At 44.1% G+C, this 19,960-nt stretch overlaps 1 protein-coding gene across 2 annotated transcripts in view; it reads right to left on the bottom strand.

Annotated features, from left to right (window-relative positions):
- Window positions 1–19,960, bottom strand: part of LOC122930432 (rap1 GTPase-activating protein 2-like) — a 182,345-nt gene that overhangs the window by 51,161 nt on the left and 111,224 nt on the right. For both annotated transcript variants that reach the window (XM_044283839.1, XM_044283840.1), the window contains exons 12-13: window positions 12,857–13,012; window positions 1,038–1,109 (exon numbers count right to left, since the gene is read on the bottom strand). In XM_044283839.1, coding sequence (XP_044139774.1) covers window positions 1,038–1,109; window positions 12,857–13,012 — 228 coding nt within the window. The remainder of the gene's footprint in view (window positions 1–1,037; window positions 1,110–12,856; window positions 13,013–19,960) is intronic.

Genomic DNA, 19,960 nt, shown 5'->3' with positions numbered 1-19,960 from the left:
CCTGTGAGCTGAGTATAGAGAGGAACGTGGCAAGCACTCATGCGCTAGGGACAGTGTTGCTGCAATAATCCAGCGGCCATGTTTGTGACTCCCTCAATTTTATTGATTTGAGGAAGGTTTTCCCGCCTAAATGCTGTGTACCCAAGGGCGTAACTACCATAGCGGCAGACCATGTGACTGCTATGGGGCCAAGAGCAAGAGGGGGCCCAGTTAGGATCATCCCCTCTTTTACTAGGGGTGAAAACTTGGTCAGGACTCTACCTTCTAAAGGAACAACTTTTAGCAAATGAGGCAGTGGAAAAAAATTGTCCAAGGATCATTGAAAGGGGTTTAGGCAGAAACCCTTCTGTCCTGTTTGGGGGGCCTGGTTTGATCATTGCTATGGGGCCATTACTTCTCTATGTATGCCACTGTGTGTACCATCTCTGATACCATCACACAGGAGGACAGGGGCTGCTGCATTTACGCTCTGGCTCCTCCAATTACCGCCAGTCGCAGACATTAGTGCCAGGTGTCTGCTCTTAAAAATAGCAGACACCCAGCTTGGCCGCCAACATAAATTAACGTCGGCAGTTGGGAAAGGTTAATATCCAAGCATTCGCACTGGGCCACCAAGTGGTAAGAATATGATTAGGCGATTAGGCAGAGTGGCCTGAATATACTTGATTTATAGTGATTTGTGATTAATTAATTCAGAATGAATAAAATTTCATGGTGAACGTCAGTGAATCTGCCGAATCGAATTTTTCAAAACTTTGCTTATCTCTATTACTAAAACCATTTCGTATTATGATTTTTTTTCTTGCAAAAATGAACATTATATGACAGACTTTGTTTAGTTTGCTTCATTTTTTGTAAAATCCCTATAACCCAATATTTTGAATGTACAGAATGAGGTTTATCGGAGATTTTCGTTCCTGTTGTTCGCACATCTGGTGTTTCTGAATAAAATGAATTGTTTATCTGGATAAAAATAGCTTTCAATGCCCATTGCCTTATGTCTTCCCACAGAGCATGGATACATTTGCATTTCTTACTTTTTGAAATACTGGTGGATTTGGAAGCGGGGGCCCAAAAGACGGGACATCTTCTCGTGCTGTCACAGAGACCTAGATAAATGCAGAAGAAAAAAATAATACTATAATCAAACGCTTCAAACGGGGTTTTTGTGCAAATTGTATAATTATAAGGTTCGCCAGACACAAAAACAAGACAGTATGAAACCTAAGATCTTTAACTTTTCTAAAATGCTTATTAAAAGGGTTTTCTGGGACATAGATATTGATGGCCTATTTTCAGGATAGGTGATAATTATTGGATCTTTGGGGGTCCAACACCCAGTAGCCCCAGTGGATGGAGCTGGAGGCAGGAAGTTCTGTCCACTGTGTAGTGGTGTGTCGGGGTACTTCAAGTGAATGGGAGCTGAGCTGCAGTATGTTGGTGCCAGAAACTACACAGTAGATTGAGTCTACTGTCCACTGTATAGTTCCTGGAGTCAACAACCTACCAGTAGTGGTGCCGGGTTTTGGACTTCCACTGATCTGATATTGATGACCTGTCTTGAGGATAGGCCATCAATATTTAAGTCCTGGAAAATCATTTTAAGAATGTAGATTATTAAATTCCACAAAAATAGAGCCTTCTACTTCTTCATGTCTACCTTTAAACATCAATTAAGAAATAAGAGTATTCAAGATGGTTGACATGGAGGTAGAAACTATGTAGGGACAACATGGGAAAAGATGAGAATTAGCATTCTGCCGAAATAGTTTTTTTTCAAATACCACCTGATAATTAGACACCCAGAGTTATGCCTTATTCACACGTCTATGATGAAATCCATTATAAGATGGTCAGTGATACATTCAAAAAGATGTCCATGAAGGTTCCACGTTTGGTCCATCTGTTAATTTTTTACACAGATGGCATATAATGGACGTAATGGATCTGTGAACGTGGTCAAAATAGAGCATGCTTCTGTGCTGAAACCACAGACCCACAGATCGTCCTAAAACACAGATGTGTGAATACACACATTAAAACGAATGGGTACGTGTGCTGTCCATGGAAAACATGTACAGAACGCGTCCATGAATCACTGATGTGTGAATGAGACATTACAGTGAAGCCCCAGCACATGGCATAGATGGGGACCTGTGTGTCACCACTTTGATATTCTGAAGACAGGGACTTACAGATACAGCATATACTGTGTGTATAAGTGAGTAGCCACAGTTCCAGGTAGTAATGGCTGTAGCTTTGGAATAATTTTACATATGACATTTTATTCACACCAGTAGACATAGACTTTATATGGGTGAATTATACAATCTGTAAACCGTAAATCCTAGCTCGGTCAGTATCACGAGGGTGTCACGACTAGGGATGAGCGGACCCGTGGATGTCAAAGTGGAGTAGGAGGTTAAGGAGGCGGTGGACGTGGTGGTGTAGGTGGAAGCAGCGGTAGAGGAGGTAGCCAAAACTGTTTTTGTTGTTGTTTTTTTTCCCTTTATTTATTTTTTATAAATTTGGGAAGACCCCAAAACATTGGCAAATAGAAAAGAAAATGCAAAGAGAAAGTGCGCTGGAGTATAACAATGGCTGGCTGCGGCTGGTATACTTGTCTACTCAGCACAAGGTACAGATAAGTCCTGTGGAATCCATGTCTGGTTCATTTTAATGAACGTGAGCTTGTCCACGTTGGCTGTGGACAGGCGGCTGCGCTTGTCTGTGATCACCCCCCCGCCGTGCTGAACACACATTGGGACAATACACTGGCCGCAGGGCAGGCCAGCACCTTTAAAGGAAACCTGTCACCATGATTTTGCGCATAGAGCTGGGGACATGGGCTGCTAGATGGCCACTAGCACATCTGCAGTACCCAGGTCCCATAGCTCTCTGCGCTTTTATTGTGTTAAAAAAACGTTTTGATTGATATGCAAATTACCTGATATGAGTCCTGTAGCCGGAGATGAGTCAAGCGGAAAGGAGCCCAGCACCGCCCCGCGTCCTCCGAATCTCCTCCTTGCTGGCTGACGTCACAGAGCTGGAGCGCCGAAATCTCGCGGCTACAGGACTCATATCAGGTAATTTGCATATCAATCAAAACTTTTTTTAACACAATAAAAGCGCAGATGTGCTAGTGGCCATCTAGCAGCCCATGTCCCCAGCTCTATGCGCAAAATCATGGTGACAGGTTTCCTTTAAGGCATAAAGGGCAAGCTCAGGCCATGTGCCCAATTTGGAGAGCCAGAAGTTGAATGGGACAGACCCATCAGTCAGTACGTGTAGGCATGTGCACAAGTACTATTCCACCATGTTGCTGAAATGCTGACTCTTGCTAAGATGTTCCGTATTAGCTGGTGGTGCTGGTTGTTGTGGCGTGCTGACAAAGCTTTTCCACATTTTGGCCATGCTAACCCTCCCTTCTGAGGTGCTGGCGGTGCCCCAGTTGCGTTGGCGACTTCTTCCTCCTCTTCTTCCTCTGCCTTCGCCTTGTGCTTCCACTGAGCCCTTGCTGTCAGCAGCGCGTCTACCAGCGTGCGCTTGTACTCGCACATCTTCCGATCACGCTTCAGTGACGGAAGTAAGGACAGCCTGTTGTCCCAGTAATCAGCACGGGTTAGAATGTAGGCATCTCGGCGGTTGTTGCACAGGCTTGCAGCATGTAGTCGCTCATGTACCCTGTGCGTGCTGCAGCTGAAATTCCACTATTACCTGCTGCTGCTCGCACAGTCTCTCCAGCATGTGCAAGGTGGAGTTCCACCTTGTGGGTACGTCGCATATGAGGCGGTGAGCAGGAAGGCCGAAGTTACGCTGCAGTGCAGACAGGGGAGCAGCAGCAGGGTGAAAAGGTCGAAAGCATGCACAGACGGCCCACACTTTCTGCAGCAGCTCTGACATGTCGGGGTCATTTTTCAGGAACCTTTGCACCACCAAATCTAGCACATGCGCCAGGCAAGGGATGTGCGTCAAACCGTCTAACCCCAGAGCTGCTACGAGATTTTGCCCATTATCGCACACCACCAGGCCAGGCTTGAGGCTCAGTGGCACCAACCACTTATCGGTCTGTTGTTCCATGCCCGTCCACAGCCCCTGTGAGGTGTAGGGTTTTTCCGCTAAACAGATGTTTCAAAACAGCCTGCTGTCGTTTCCACCTGACTGTGCTGAAGTTGGTGGTGAAGGTGTTAAACTGACTGGATGAGGAAATGGTAGAGGAGGAAGTGGAGTAGGAGGCAACAGGAGGCAACGAGAAATGTCCTGCAATCCTCGGTGGCGGTAGGACATGCGCCAAACTGCTGTCCACCTCAGGCCCAGCCGCCACTGCATTTAAACTAATAAAATATATTGAGAAAAGCTCTACCAGCAAACTACTGGAGCCCAGCCTATCAGTTACCGACTGATGGAGAAACAAATTAATAATAATTTAGGCTGTCTCACAGTATTTTTGCGTACATAAAATTTATTACTCACTTAAAATACACTTGATTTAATGTCGACATATCAGCATAATTACATGTATAGGTATAAACAGTGCGGAGCTCACGCACACACCTATATGGCTGGAGTACTCCAATAATGGATAAGACCTTTGGCTAGTGATATTGGCATTTTTCTGCAAAGTTCAGATATATATATATATAGAGAATTTTGTACTGATGTACTATTTTACCGGTTGTTGGAACCGGAGTGGTTCAAGGATTGTCCTTTCTGCGGTTGTAGGTGTGGAAAACACTGTATTCAAATGTTGCCCGCTGGTGTTAATACCACCGCCTCCACCTGATGTTACTCCACCAACTCTCGTTGCCACTGCATTTAGCCAGTGTGCAGTTAGGGAGATATAACGTCCCTGCCCATGCTTACTGGTCAACACCTGATTTTGTCCGCCACTTGGTTGTGCAGGGCAGAGATGGCTCGCGTGGAAAAGTAGTGGCGGCTGGGAACCACGTACTGTGGGACAGCTACCACCATAACGTTTGTAATAGTCTCTCTCTCCACCCGACGGAATGACAGCATTTCAAAGGCCAGGCATTTTGAAATGCTGGCATTCAGGGCCAGGGATCGCGGGTGGGTAGGGGGCTACTTCCCTTTTCTCTCCAGTGTTTGGGGGATGTACAGCTGAACGCTTCCATGGGACAGTGTGGACATGCTGGGTGACGGTGGTGGAGGTGGTGGTGTTGCTGCCACATCCTCTGTTTGCGAGGTGGCAGGTGCCACTGTCACTCCAGAGGGGGAGGAAGAGGCCGAGACCGCAGTAGAAGAGGGAGCAAGAAGAGCCTGAGATCTTTTGTGGTTTTTCAGGTGAGTACTCCACTGCTTTGGATTTAGATGCCTCGTTTTGCAGGTGGTGCTCAGGTTTAGAACATTTATGCCTTGCTTCAGGCTCTGAGTGCACAACATGCAAACCACTCGCATCTTGTCGTCAGCACATTGTCCGAACTCAAACCTTTCTGGCAAAGTTTGGGTTCGGGTCCGGGTACCCGAACTCACAAAGTTCGGTATGGACCCGAACCTTACAGTTCGGGTTCACTCAACACTAGTCACGACCTATCGCTGACACTATTGTGCCTGGGGTCAGAAGGTTGCAGCGAGTGGCTACTCGCTCGGTTTCAAGAGATCACTCCATGACCTAGTTGTGGATACTGGTACAGGTTTTTCCTCCGATTCACTCCTTTTGTTGTCTCCTGTTTGTTGTCTCGCTTCTGGGATTGTTTGTGGTGTTTGTGTTGTTTGTCCTTTCCCTGTTGTTACCCTATGTGTCAGTGGTGAGGACCAGTGCTCCCATCGCCCTACTCACTAACTAGGGCTTATTTCAGGGTAAGCCAGGGACAAGTCACGTGTTCAGCGTATGGGTTAGCAGCCAAGTGCCAGTGCCAGGTGAGCTAGGGCTCACCACTCCTCCCTCTCCCTAGTGAAATGGTACTCCTCTTCCCTCCCCTCTGCGCCGCACGCCTGTTATCTGCCATATCAGACATGATTAGAGATGAGCGAATTTCTTAAAAATTCGATTTGGCTGCCTTGTCACAGAGCACATTTTTTTGTAAGTAGCAGGTACAATGACAGGGAGCTGCGATAGCACTGCCCCCATCATTGTACCCCTCAGATGCCGAGTTCATACATGATTGCGGCATCTGAGTTTAAAAACTGTGTAAAATTAGCAATAAAAAAACAATTACATCAAATTCACCGCCTCCATTTGCCATCTTGCTTGAAGATCTCAGCCATAATCCCATGCAGCGCAAGATTACGTAATCTCGCCAGCTGGTGTGTGATGAATGGCGTCATCACGCTGGCCGGCGTGATGATGTAATCTCACGCCGTACGGGATTTCGGCCAAGATCTTCAAGCAAGATGGCGGCGGCCGGCCCATCACGCGCAAATGGAGGCGGTAAGTTTGAATTTTTTCGTTTTTTATACTATTTCAGGATAAATCGATTCGCTGATAGGTGAATAAAATTTATCCTGAAATTCAGATTGAATTAGTGGGATTCAATTTGTTCCTCTCTAGACGTGATAGTCAGTCCACAACATGATTACTGATTTTAACCTGTGATTATTGCGTTAGATGTATAACCTAAAATATTTCAGCTTCCTGTCAACTTGGAAAGGCTAGATCTCCCACCCTCCTGTCATGTGCAGCTGCCAGCACTGCGTGTTCAGACCCTCTATATATACTGATTCCAATGGGAAAATACAGAATCACCTCAGTCTTTACTGATCCTCTGGTGTGATTACAAAAAAAAATTCCAACTCAGCCAAAATTTGGCTTTATTAAATAGAAAAAAGCTAAATGTAGGAAGCGGTCATACGGCAATAGCAGAACATTTTCATTAGGCAATATATGGACATTAGTACTATTCATCAGATGCATCAGCGCAGCTGTCATAGCTCACACCCATGGTTAGGGTTATCTATTAGAGAGACATAATGTACCTGACGAATAGGGGTCGCCTGTCAGATAAACAGTTCCCTTGACCCCTGTTTGCAAGCCAAGGTGACTGGTAGTGGTCACATACAGGAGGAGAGGAATGAATCAGCTGTTTCCACAACACTCAGACTTCAAATAAGAGCAGGCACCTTTCTGTTCACTCCGGGACCCCCTCATATCAGATGTTAGTGCATGGTTTATCATGTGGACATGTCATAAATGTCTTAGGGTCTTCTTGCATGGGCAGATTTCTGCTCTGAACCATAGCTGATCAATCATATAGCGAGTCGATCAGCACTCTTTTAAGGGACCTTTACATGGGTCGATTCTCAGCTGAATGAACATTTGCTCGTACCCGATAATTCTCCTTGTAAAAGAACTCAGGTAAGAAATGCTTGTGAGGTTGTTCAACCCCCCCCCCCCACCCCACCCCACATTGCCTGTTTCCACGGGGTGATCACTCTGATGCCCACACAAAAGATCCAAATGTGTGTCCAACCACATGGATGTTTACACAGGGCAGTTATCTGGAACAACTGTTATTTGGAACAAGGTGGACTTCAATCCGAATTTCCAGAAAAATTCGATTTGCCGCAAAGCCGAATTTCCTCGTGCTTTGCAGTAACCAAACGATTTTCCCTGAATGGCGTTAAAAAACAAATAAATCATACTTACTGTACCTCCGTTTGAGGGTGAAGAGGTAGCCACCACGATCCTGAACTCCCATGCACAGTGATGTATGACGTCACCACGCCAGCCAAAGTGATGATGTCAGACTCATCACGTGCCGTGCAAGATTTTGCGCTGGATCTTCAATCATGGATGAGGTAAGTATGATTTTGTTATTTTTTTACCGCAATTCAGGGAAAAATTTTTTTTTTTTTATGTTACACTCTAATATGAGTATCAGATGTCGCGATCAGCTATGGACGCGATATCTGAGGGGTACAATGACGGGGAGCGGCGGAATAGCCGCTCCCTGTCATTGCACCCACTACTTACAAAGAAATAAGCTTCATGATAAAGTAATTCATCACAAAGCAAAATTTTTTAATAAGATTTGGCGAAGCAGCGAATCAAATTTTTCAATACTTCGTTCATCTCTGTTTGGAACATTAGCTCGGTCATGGGCCTGTGTAAGGACCTTAATGTGAGAGACCTGCAACCCATTGGCTAGAACCATACTGCACGGTCGTGATGAAGTTGTGATGCGGTTAGGAAACACATGCGGTCGGTTACCACATACATAATCATACATTTACGATGCATTTTTTATTTGCCACTGTTGTCTGAACTGTGAATTTTCCTGGTTCTTTACCTTTCTGATTAACATCAAATAATAACACCTGTGGTAAAGCAAATACACAACTCTATACCTCATGCAGTCAGCAGCCGCAGGCAGCAGGATACGTTTTATGTGCGGTCAATCAGGTGAAGTCATCACAACTATGAAAGTGCCAGGTCCATCTCAGAAACCTATTTTCCTATTGACTTCTATTGGAAAATGAGATACTGCAGTTCCTAGCTGCATCATGACTGCATCAGGACCGTGCCGAGTGGTCGCACTCTTAGGGTACGGTAACATGGTCAGGTTTCCTGAGACAGCTTTGGAAGCCAAAATCAGGAGTAGATCATAAATGGATAGAATGTTTAAAGGACAGATACTATTTCAATTTTTTTTTTTTATTCATTCCTAGTTTTGGCCTCCACAACTTTATCAGGACACCTGAACGTGTGGTCGTACCCTTAGGCCTCTTTCACACGGGTGAGTTTTCCGTGCACTTATAGAATCCGCACTGAATCCTGACCCATTCATTTCAATGGGGCTGTGTACATGAGCGATGTTTTTCACGCAGCATGTTCTATATTCAGCGTTTTTCACGCGACGCAGGCCCCATAGAAGTGAATGGGGCTGCATGAAAATCGCATTGCAAGCAAGTGCGGATGCAATGCGTTTTTTACGGATGGTTGCTAATGAGATGATGAGATGAGCCCCGGGACCCCATTAAAGTACATTTACTTTATTATTTTCCATTATAACATGGTTATAATGGAAAATAATAGCATTCTTTAATACAGAATGCTAAGTAAAATGTCCATTAAGGGTTAAAAAATAATAAAAAAAATTACTTACTTCATCCACTTAATCACGCAGCCGTTATCGGCTTCTTTCTTCTTCTTGCAGGACCTGAAAAAGGCCCTGCGCTGACGTCATCGCGCTCACAACGCGTTGAGCGCGGTGACGTCAGCGCAGGTCCTGCTGAATGAAGATAGAAGAACCAATTTCAATTAAAACCATGTTATAATGAACAATAATAAAATCTACAGAACACCGAGACCAAATCCGAACTTCAATGAAGAAGTCCGGGTTCGGGTCTGGGTACCAACATTCAGTTTTTTATCACGCGCTTGCAAAACGCATTAAAATGCTTTGCACTCGCGCTGAAAAAACTGAACAACGCAATGCAATCACAGACAAAACTGACTGAAATTGCGGCACCCGCAATGCATCCGGAACTCTTCCGCGACGCCTGTGTGAAAGGGGCCTTAGGGTTCCTGCACACAGATGCGGTTTACAAACAGAAATTCCTATGCATTTCCACACAAGTTACATTTGATTTGATGTGGTTTTTGCATTGCAAACAGTGAAATCCACAGCAAAAAGCACACAAAGAATTGACATACTGCGGATTTCTAAATCTGCACAGCAGGTCAGTTTCCGCATAGAAAGAAAAAGCAAAGGGTAAATGAGATATGTCTAGTCTTATTCACTTTGCTGGTACTGTATTAGGCTGCATTTTTTGCTCATGAGAATCTATGCAGAAAAACTGCCATTTTTTAATGGAGGGTTTTCTAGTGTTAGTGTTGAGCGCATTTTTTTTGTGCCTTTGCAGCTTAACATACAGGCTACAGTTGTGTAAAGATTTTTCAAGGGGAGAGTTATTAAGTTTCTGCTGTAGAAAAGTCACACATTTTGGCACAAGTCCCAGTTACACCAAAATGTGGATTTTTTTTTACCCCTTTCCCACACTTTTTTGTTAAAAAAAGGACAAAGTGTGGACAGGAGGAAGGAGGTCTTGAACAGGACCTCTGTGGCTACAGATTTAAAGGGTTTTCTGAGATTTTGGAACTGATGACTTATCCTCTGGCTAGGTCATCAGTATCTGATTGGTGGGGTTCTGACACCCAGGATCCCCGCCGATCAGCTGTTTGAGAAGGCACCAGCGCTCCTGTGATCGCCACGGTCTTCTCCGTGTTCACCAAGCACAGCTCAGTACATTGTATAGCAGCTGTGCTTGGTATCACAGCTCGGCCCCATTTACTTCTATAAGGGTGAGCTGTGCCTAGACCACGAGTTGTCACTCGGCCTAGGAAAAGCAGCGAGAAGGTGACGGAGCTACTGTGAGCACTGCTACCTTCTCAAACAGCTGATCGGCAGGGGTCCCAGGTGGCAGTCCCCCACTGATAGGATAGGTCATCAAAACCCCTTTAACATCATGTGCACTAGAAAACTGGCGCACATTACACCAGAAATCTACTCCAGTTCTTAGCAGGAGTACATCACAGCCCTGACGTACGGGTTGCCAAATCCAAACACAATGATTAAGACCTGCTTGCCTCTTAATAATTGTGGCGCATTTCATGTCAGCACAGCACAAGTTAAGATTGGCATATGGAACAGGAGTCTTATAAATCTCCCCCAATGCGCTGAGACTCCTTTTTAACTACATTGCCGTTGGTAGCCATATTTCATAGCTAATGTATAACCTGAGATTTGTAGTGCAGCATTTCCCACTACATTGAGCACGTCTCCTAATTTGCTTGAGAATCTACAGTAGAACGAAATCCATGCCAAGACACGAATCCGTTAATATATTTGTTTGCGCTGCATGTGTTTTCATGTCGGGACAGCTGGTATTTTAGTATTTTCTGATCCTTTAAATCATCAGGTCAATAAAATTAAGTCTGGCATATGCTTTTCCAATTGCAGACTATTCTGCTCGGGCCAGGGATACCTCCTCTCCATTATCCTCATAAAGCAACAATTCTACCTAATAACCCCATCTTTGTCATATGCCTGTGTGAGTTTCTACCTAGCAACCATCCTAATGGGGGAAGTTCCCGTCCTCAAATTATATTTGCACTAGAATATAGTCTGGCTAAAGCCAGCTGCTTCTTGGAAACAATTAGCAGCTCTACACAAGCCAATATGTTCTTCCAAGGACGCCTCGCCAACCAGCACATTCTGTAACTCTTTATTGTAACAATGCCACCCCCCGCACCCCTTTGTGGAGAGCTAAGCAGCTTCCTCTTGTGAGCTCGGGTTTATTGTTTTATTGCTGTAAACCTTATGTGCCACCACCCACTCCTCCTGTCACTGCTTGGCCATATTTCTTCAAAATTGGCATTTGTCGAAAATGTACACTGATAAGCAATGCCGTTCTTCCAGGTTATATGATATAATATCCCGTAAAGAACAGGCGATGGGCGAGACAGCTGCTTTTGACTTGTTAATTCCAGCAATATATTTATCTGATGTAATGAGTTGATTGTCTGTCTTCAAAATGTCAACCTCCTTCAGTGGCAGATAAGTAAATGTTATGTCACGTAACCCTTTCCTCTGACTCTTGACTGCTAAAGGGCTTGCCTGATGTTTAAATACACCCTCCTATTACTGGATTATAGGACAGGGGTTAACTATTAGACTGGTGGTGGTGGTCTAACTACTGGGACCCCCACTGATCAGAAGAACCGGGGCCTCTTACCCTACAGGACCCGAACGTCCTTTCCAGCATGCGCACTACCACTTCATTAATCTCTATGGGACTGTCGGAAATAGTCAAGCACTGCACTTGACTCCAGTTGTCCCACAGAGATCAAAGGAGCAGCATTGCACATGCTGGACTTGCAGCATGAGGCCTCCTTCTTCATGATTGGTGGGGGTCCCAGCAGCTGGACCCCTACAAACCAATAGTGGAACTAGAATACCTTTTTAATGTAACCATGGATCCTACCCATACGTAAATTTTCGACACTGATATTTTTGGGCAATTCAGTAATCACATAAAAATACACTGATATTTTTGGTCAATTCAGTAATCACATAAATATACACTGATATTTTTGGTCAATTTAGTAATCATATAAACGTATTCTGTACACATTGGGGGAGATTTATCATCTGCCTGAGCCTGGCGTTAAAAAATTTGCCAAAAAGTGTGTGATTTTTTAAATGTGGCAGGGCAGGGCATAACCCCTTTATCGTCATTTACGCCGGCTGACATAGATTTCTCTCTAGGTACACGGTCGGCCGGAGGATGCACCTAATCTATGACTCCGCACAGGGGATATCAAGACCGATGCAGAAAGCGTTGGTCTTGATAAATCTCCCCAATAGAAACACATACAAATACATCACAAAACCACAATGCTGCAAGTACAATAAAGTGAGTAAAACTAAACTGAAATATCTCATGCGGCCCCTGGAGTTGAGACAAAAAGAAGCCCAATCCCTGTTTTTCATTCTTTGTATGGGGTTTAAAAGCAATCAAGACAAAGGCCTACAAAAAAGGTCAGATGGCTGCTTAAAAGCCACGGCTGTGTTGCTGATGTTTATTATGCAGATTTTTAAGCATTGAAGTGGTGAGAGCTGTCGCCCCTTTTATCCTACATGGTTGTTATTCAAGAAAAAAAGCAAAGGCGCCCAGCTGTGCCCTATGGCTCTCCACTCACCATTTAGACACCTTTTATATTTGACTTTTACCAACTGACTTGTTTACTGCTGTACATTGCTTCTTGTTAAATTGTACGATACAAACAAGCCAAAGCAATTAGACAGAAAATATCACAGCGGTAAGAGATGTGTTTTCTCAGGAGACAATATGATTTCTCTAAATATATTTTTTGTGTACACATGATATGCCCTACCTTGTACGTTGTACAGTCCGTCTCTGGATTCTCCACTTGCACCACAATGTACGCATGCAGAAAGTTAGACGCAATCATGTCAGGAACAAAAGGCGTGTTCTCTTCTTGGAACACAATTGCTACTATGTCGTTCCCAATGTGTCTTTTCCTTTGCAGCTGAAACGAAAGAATGGAAGGATAGATGAAGATGAGGGTATCTCAACTCCTTCTGGTCCTGCTGTAGATACTGATTAATGTTTATACTCTATGGGACTGGTCAAATGTGGAGCAAAGTGAGAAATGTGCTAAATCTTTACAATCTTAAAGTGGCACTGTACTTGCATTAAACTTTTGATATGTTATAGGGACATATCAAAAGTTTAGATCGGTGGAGGTCTCAGCGCTGAGACCCCCACTGATCTCTAGAATGAGGGCCTTATCGCATTCTCTCTCCTCGTTGCAGGACAGGAAGCGAGACTGACATAACAGAAAGTAGATGGGCCCGTCTCACTCCCATCTCGTGCAGCGAGGAGGGAGAGCACACTAAGCGCATGCTTCTCTCCCTTCGTTCTAGAGATCGGTGAGGGTCTCAGCGTTTAGACTCTCGCCCATCAAAACTTTTGATATGTCCCTATAAAATAACAAAAGTTTAATGAAAGTACATTAACACTTTATGACATGGGGGTAGATTGTTTTGACTGGCGTAGCGTTGTGTACCTGTGCTAAAATTTACTACAACTATTAAGAGGCACATGCCTCTTAATAATTGTAGCACAGGTTGGACCATCCATTTGCCAGGACTGAAGTTTACTCCAGCCAGGAGCTGATTTCTGGTGTAATGTGCACTAGTTTTGTAGTAATGATGATCTACATGGCTGGAGAGTAGTAGGTGCAAGGTGGTAGGGTAGTACTCCAGTCAGTATCTGAATGAAAACCATGACACTCAAGAATAACTCAGGTGGCGGAGATGCTCTTTAGTGATCTAGCAAAAAGAAATCACGAACAGTCCACACAGTAATACAGGCCATCATTTTGGTCCTTCCTGGACCTTGGCCACGGCCTGTTGTGGGATTCAGCAGGTATGGCAGTTAGTTTATTCAGCTATTCTTGAGTGATGTGATTTTCATCCAGATGTTGTTAAATAAGTTGGGCGTTGAAGGTTCTGCCCACAGACTGCCTCCTCCTGCCCAAGCCACTCCTACTTTTTTTTTTTTAAAGGGAACCTGTGATCAACTTTATGCTGACCGTACTGAGGGCAGGACAAAATAGTGACAGAAATGCTGATTTCAGCGGTGTGTCCCTCATGAGCTAAAAGTAAGTGCTTGCCGAGAACCAGCATCATAATCATTGCAGCCCAGGCCTTGCTGAGAAGAGTCCTGGTTATACATAATCTCCTGCTCTCTCACCCACCTGCTGATGATTGGCAGTTCTCTCCTAGAGAGAAAGGGAGAAAACTCAGTGTCAGTCATCAGCAGGTGGCAGGGAGAGCAGGAATTCATGAATAACCATGACTTTTCTCAGGTGGCCGTGACTCTTTTCAAGCCCTGTGCTCCAATGCTTACGATGTTGGTTCTCGGCAACCAATTACTTTTAGCTGATGAGTGACACACCGCTGAGATCACCATTTCTATCACTACTTTATACTGCCCTCAGTACGGTCAGCATAAAGTTGATCACAGGTTCCCTTTAAGTGGCAAAGGGTATCAGGAAAAGCAAAAAGTCTCAAATTTGTTTGCAAGCTGGCACTCTGTGCCAGAAAGAAGAATCACACAAAGACCTATAACAATTTTCCCCATTTAGTTCTACTGTTAAATGGATAAAAAAAACAACCTTCTGGATTTCTATAGTAATGTTGCTGGATTAGGTACTCTACTTGATTAAATACAAATTAATCATCAAATATGATGGGTGTTGGATAAGTCAGACTGAGTAGCCTTGCCAGGGCCCAATTGCATTTACAACTTTTCAGTTGGGCACATCAGTGTCTGGCGGTATAGTCTCCTCACTGATGCCAAACAAAAGTCTGTGAAACTCTGATTACCATCTTAGCAGGCAGGTTGGAAAAATGGTATACAGTCTGACAGTAGTCGACACAGTAGCTCTTCACATCTCATTTTTGTACGTTTAACATATAGAACATGCTATTTGTTGTTATCTTTTTTTAACGTATGCATTTGACGAATGTTTGCTTCAGTTTTTTTAACCATATATGTTTTTTGTGAAACCTTTCTTTTATTAAATTAAAATTTGAAGGCATCATCTAAAGAAAACAAAAAACGGACACGTTTAACAGATGGCAACATAATGTCTTGTGTTTCCATCCGTCTGTCATTGACTGCATTGTAAAAAAATTAATAAAAATTTTGCAGGACAGAAAAGCATGGTATTCTACACTATTCTCTCCATCAAAAGAAAACAAAACATACATACAGGGACACTTTTGAACCACGTTTGCCAACTTATAGTCTATGGTTACGTTGAGACATACATTTCAATATGTTATAACAAATGTATACACTTGACGTACAGCAAAAATGAGATGTGAACAGCCCCTAAATATGACCATGTTAGGTCACCTGTCTATGCCTGCTGCTGCCCTGCTCTCTCCTGCGGGCATGATACCCATGCTACTCAACATGCTACTGCGTCCATGCTTCTGCCTTGTGCTCCGGCCTCTGTCTTCTTAGGGCATGCGTGCTTCTGCTCACCTCCGGCCTCTCAAAGGGCCAGTGCGCGAACGAGTGTAATTACAACTCCGCCATCCCCATTCACTTCAGTGGGATGGCTCCCTCCCATTCAAGTGATCTGAGCTATCATTTACAACAGTTTCTAGCGTAAATGATAGTGAATCCATGGGGGCATAGAGGCCATGCCTGCTCTTGCTAAGCCACATTTAGAAGGTGGCGAGAAGAGAAAAGATGCAAATACGGTATGTGCCATAATTTACGTAGTGGCGTAAACATTTAGATAAATGCCCCTTAATGCCTTGTAGGGTTAGCTCAGTTGAATATGATGTTGCCTTTCATTTAATGATTTATTGCTTCATTCTGGAGAAGTACTTTTAATTCACATGCAAATGAGCAGTTAAGTGCACTGAAGGCAGGGCCCAAAGCACTGTATACACCCTTTGCGCCTCCTGTTTCCTCTGCCAGTCCCTACCTCCACTTCTTGATTCAGAGGGCCAAGCGAGATGACTATGCAGGAACCTGGCCCTGTCAATCAAGAAGGAATCAACAGATCACTAAGTGAGAAGGTATCATTACATTCAGATGAGCTAGTCCTACAAGACGCTGTGCTTGGTTTAAGTACCTAGAAAAGCCCCAGATTTAGGTCTCTAAATTTATGTTGCAAAATGTTGGTCACCAAACAAGAGGTGTCTAACATGTCTATCAAGATGCACCAGATCTAACACACAGCATGCATCATTGTAGTACATTTGGCACATCTTCTGCCTCGTCTAAATTTAAGACAGTAACGATGAATCTCCCCCGCTATTTGTAGTCGCGTGAGACTTCTATATAGCGGTTATAATGACTATCCTTATGCGTCTCATATTATTATGTAAAGTTATTATTAGGTATTACTTCCAAGAGTAAACTTTGCTTCACTTTAAATACCATCGCTGATTGAGAAGGGTTGTCATTTCATCCCAGGCTCTTATTGCTAATGAAAAGCAGTTCCTAATAATGAATATATTGTTCACCTTTACTTTATGACTACCTAGAAATACAATTATTTATGAATGCAGGGAATATGCAAATGTAAAGCGATGGCCTCTTATGAATTAATAATTCTCACTTCATTCACTGATCTCATTGGAATGCTGCTGGCGCTGGGAATGCTGATGAGGTTAAGCAAGAAAGGAGTTTGATGAAACTTTTAGCTGTGAAAATAAATTTTGGGCTAGATTTATCATAGCCAGTCAGTGCACACCGGTCTATGTTAACGAGGCACGCTGCTGGATGCTGTACATAATTTATAACGAGGTGTGCACAGTCCGTGCGCTTATACCGATATCTATGCCACCCTCCCCGGCTGGCGTACATTTCAGTGTTCTTTTTACGCCAGAAAACTGAAGTAAAAGATAAAAAAAGAGGCATGGCTGCTACCTCCTCTACACCCTCACCATATCCCCTTTTTTTGGGAAAGTGGTGAAGTCGGTGAAGAAGCAGCTCTCGCGCAATTTTTTTTGCACAAGTGGCACTTAAAAACTTGTAAACTGCACAAAAATTAACCCAGGAGGCCCTGAGCAGCCAATGCACTTCCAGGGTGGCAACCTATAGCAAGGCGCTGGCCCCAGATGTAATTGCTGATGTATGAATATTTAATATATGCAAACACAATGATGGAACTTCAATCCGCTTTCAGGGAAAATTCGATTCGACGCAAAGCCGAACTTCCTCGTGCTCCGTGTTAGCGAATTTTCCATGAAATAGTGAAAAACTAAAAAAATTTAATCATGCTTACCTAATTTGTTTGCTTGCGACAAATTCGTTTGCTAGCACGAAATCCAGTGCGTGGTTACTTATGACATCACCACGCCAGCTGACGTGATGATGTCATCACAGGCCGCTCGAGATCTTCAAACAAGATGGCGGTGGCCGGCCCGTCGCAAGCAAATGGAGGTAAGTATGATTTTTTTCATTTATTTTTTATTTTACACCCAATTTGAGATGCCGAGATCAGGTATGAATGGGGCATCTGAGGGGTACAATAACGGGAGGAGGCTCAATTGCCGCTCCCTGTCATTGCACCCTGTCATTGCACCTAATTTTATTTTGTAAAATTAGGCAAAACTGTTATCTTATCTCTACAGGCCAATACATGAAATCTAGGCCTCTACTGCCATATATCCTTTGCTGTTTACCAGCCTCAATGAACTGAATAAAAGTATTATGCCTCTTATTATCAACTGCACTGCCCAGGACCCACATCCTACCACCTGCCTACTCTAATAAATATGCATTTATCTGTGGACTGATGTATATATGTGTTCATGTGTATGTATATATGTGTAAATTTCATGTAATTCAACGCAGGGAAGTTTCATGTGGTTTTGATTTTTCTTTTTTAAATCAAAGCCATTGTCCGACTGTTTAACACTGATGACCTATCTTTACGATACGTAATGAGCATGTGATTAGTGGGGGCCCAACTCCCAGCACCAACATTCCCCCCCAATCAGCTGCTTCAAGAGGCAGTGGCACACTGCTGAGCACCGCGGGCTTCATCATAGATTACCAAGCACAGCCCTTCCACAAGCTGCTCGGTGGGGTGACAAGAGTTGGACCCCCACCAATTATATATTGGTGGACTATCCTGAGGATAGGTCATTAGTATTAAACATTTGGAAAACCCCTTGAAGCCAAAGCCTTGTGTAGATTACAAAGACAAGATTCATATAATGTATAAAGATGAAGGGAGTCGGATATTACTATAGAGGGTGCAGAGACTGCGGTTGCACCCAGGTCCTGGAGCCTGAAGAAGCCCATGAGGTCTCTCCTTTAAATATGACGAGACCAATACTGTAAATGAAGCATAACAGGTAGCAAGCCCTATTAATGATTTGGCTTTGGGGACTCAGAACTACAAGTCACACTTATGGATGTTTAACAGGCAATGGGATTGGAACCAATGAGCCAACTAAAAGTGTTTGGCCTAGACCTAAGGACATTATCCTGGCAGTCCCCTGGTTTTCACCCTTCAACCCCCTATTTAAGAATTTGGTCTTTGTTGTAGGGGAGCCATCAGGCCGCTACTTCTTGGAATAGTCCTGGTGTAGTTGTCAGCTAACCCATGGATGGAATTCAGAGAAAGTACCAAAGGGTTACTGGTACTTATAGTCAGTAAACAGGCAGAGGTCAGGTAAGGCAGCTAAGGGTCAGTACAGTAAAGAGGCAGAGGTCAGTGCATGGGCAAACAAACAGAGTAGCATGCCATCACTAGGACTAGCAGGGGAAGGGTCTTTATATATTCACAGATGACCAGCCATAGGCTGGAACAAATCAGGGTGCACATGCTGGCCCTTTACGCTGGGTTCACACCTAAGCGTTTCGCAAACGCGCGTTTTTATGCGCGATTTTGTCGCGCGTTTTTATGCACGTTTTTTGTAATAGTAAACGCGCGTTTGGGTGATTGACAGCAGTGTTGTCCAAAGAGTCTATGGCCCAAACGCGCGTCAAACGCGCCAAAAAAAGCTCCTGTACTTGTTTGAGCGTCGGGCGTTTTACAGCGCGATCGTACGCGCTGTAAAACGCCCAGGTGTGAACCATTCCCATAGGGAATCATTGGTTCTTGCCTGTTGTGCGTTTTACAGCGCGTAGGAACGCGCTGTAAAACGCTCAGGTGTGAACCCAGCGTAAATGTCAACAAGAATATGCTTATGCTCCCTAAGGACAGATGAGGGAGGGAGCTTGCCGGGAGGGGTGGGCCAGGGCCTGCAGGAGGAAGACATGTGGTAATGACGGGGCCAGAGCCTCGGGACCCCAGAAGCAGCAGCATGAGGAGGGTGAGAGATGTTGCGCATGTGGCTGCCCCAGAGCACTGAGTGCCACCATAGCAGGATGTGCAGTGTATTTCTCTCTTTTGTATCAATCCCTTGTTGTAGCTAAGAAAAGAAGCATGGAAACTGCACAATGTGAAGCTGGGTTGTATCCCCCCCCCCCCCCCTTATTATTATGGCATTCTATTGTGGATTTTTTTACACAGCTCGAATGGCTGAGATCAGTGTTATCTCCATTGCCCGCACAATCACTGTGCCACAAATGTTTTGTTAAATAACTGATTTCTGCTGCATACAGTTATGGCAATTTGTGTGAAGGGGTTAAACAATATATGCAACTTAAATTCAAAATTTATGTCTGCAATTAGTTTACTGAAAAGTTCTAATCCTGTGTTGGTCTCAAGTTACATTATGTGTTATGATCCAGGGCTGCATTCACAATTCCACAGGGTGCAACAATGAAATTTCCCAGCATTCTTGGGGTGCTTTTACATAGGCCAATAGAGCACGCACTGGTTGGGGGTGAGCGTTCATTGCTCACTAGTTAGCTGCATTTACTGCACGTGCAGGAATTATCAATGTTGGTTGGGGATGAATGTCCATTGTTTACAATGTGCTACCAA

The sequence above is a fragment of the Bufo gargarizans genome, chromosome 3 (genome assembly GCF_014858855.1).
Source record: "Bufo gargarizans isolate SCDJY-AF-19 chromosome 3, ASM1485885v1, whole genome shotgun sequence".
NCBI classification, from domain to species: Eukaryota; Metazoa; Chordata; class Amphibia; order Anura; family Bufonidae; genus Bufo; species Bufo gargarizans.
Note: the sequence above shows the minus strand (reverse complement) of the source record. Positions and strands in the feature narration are given on the sequence as shown.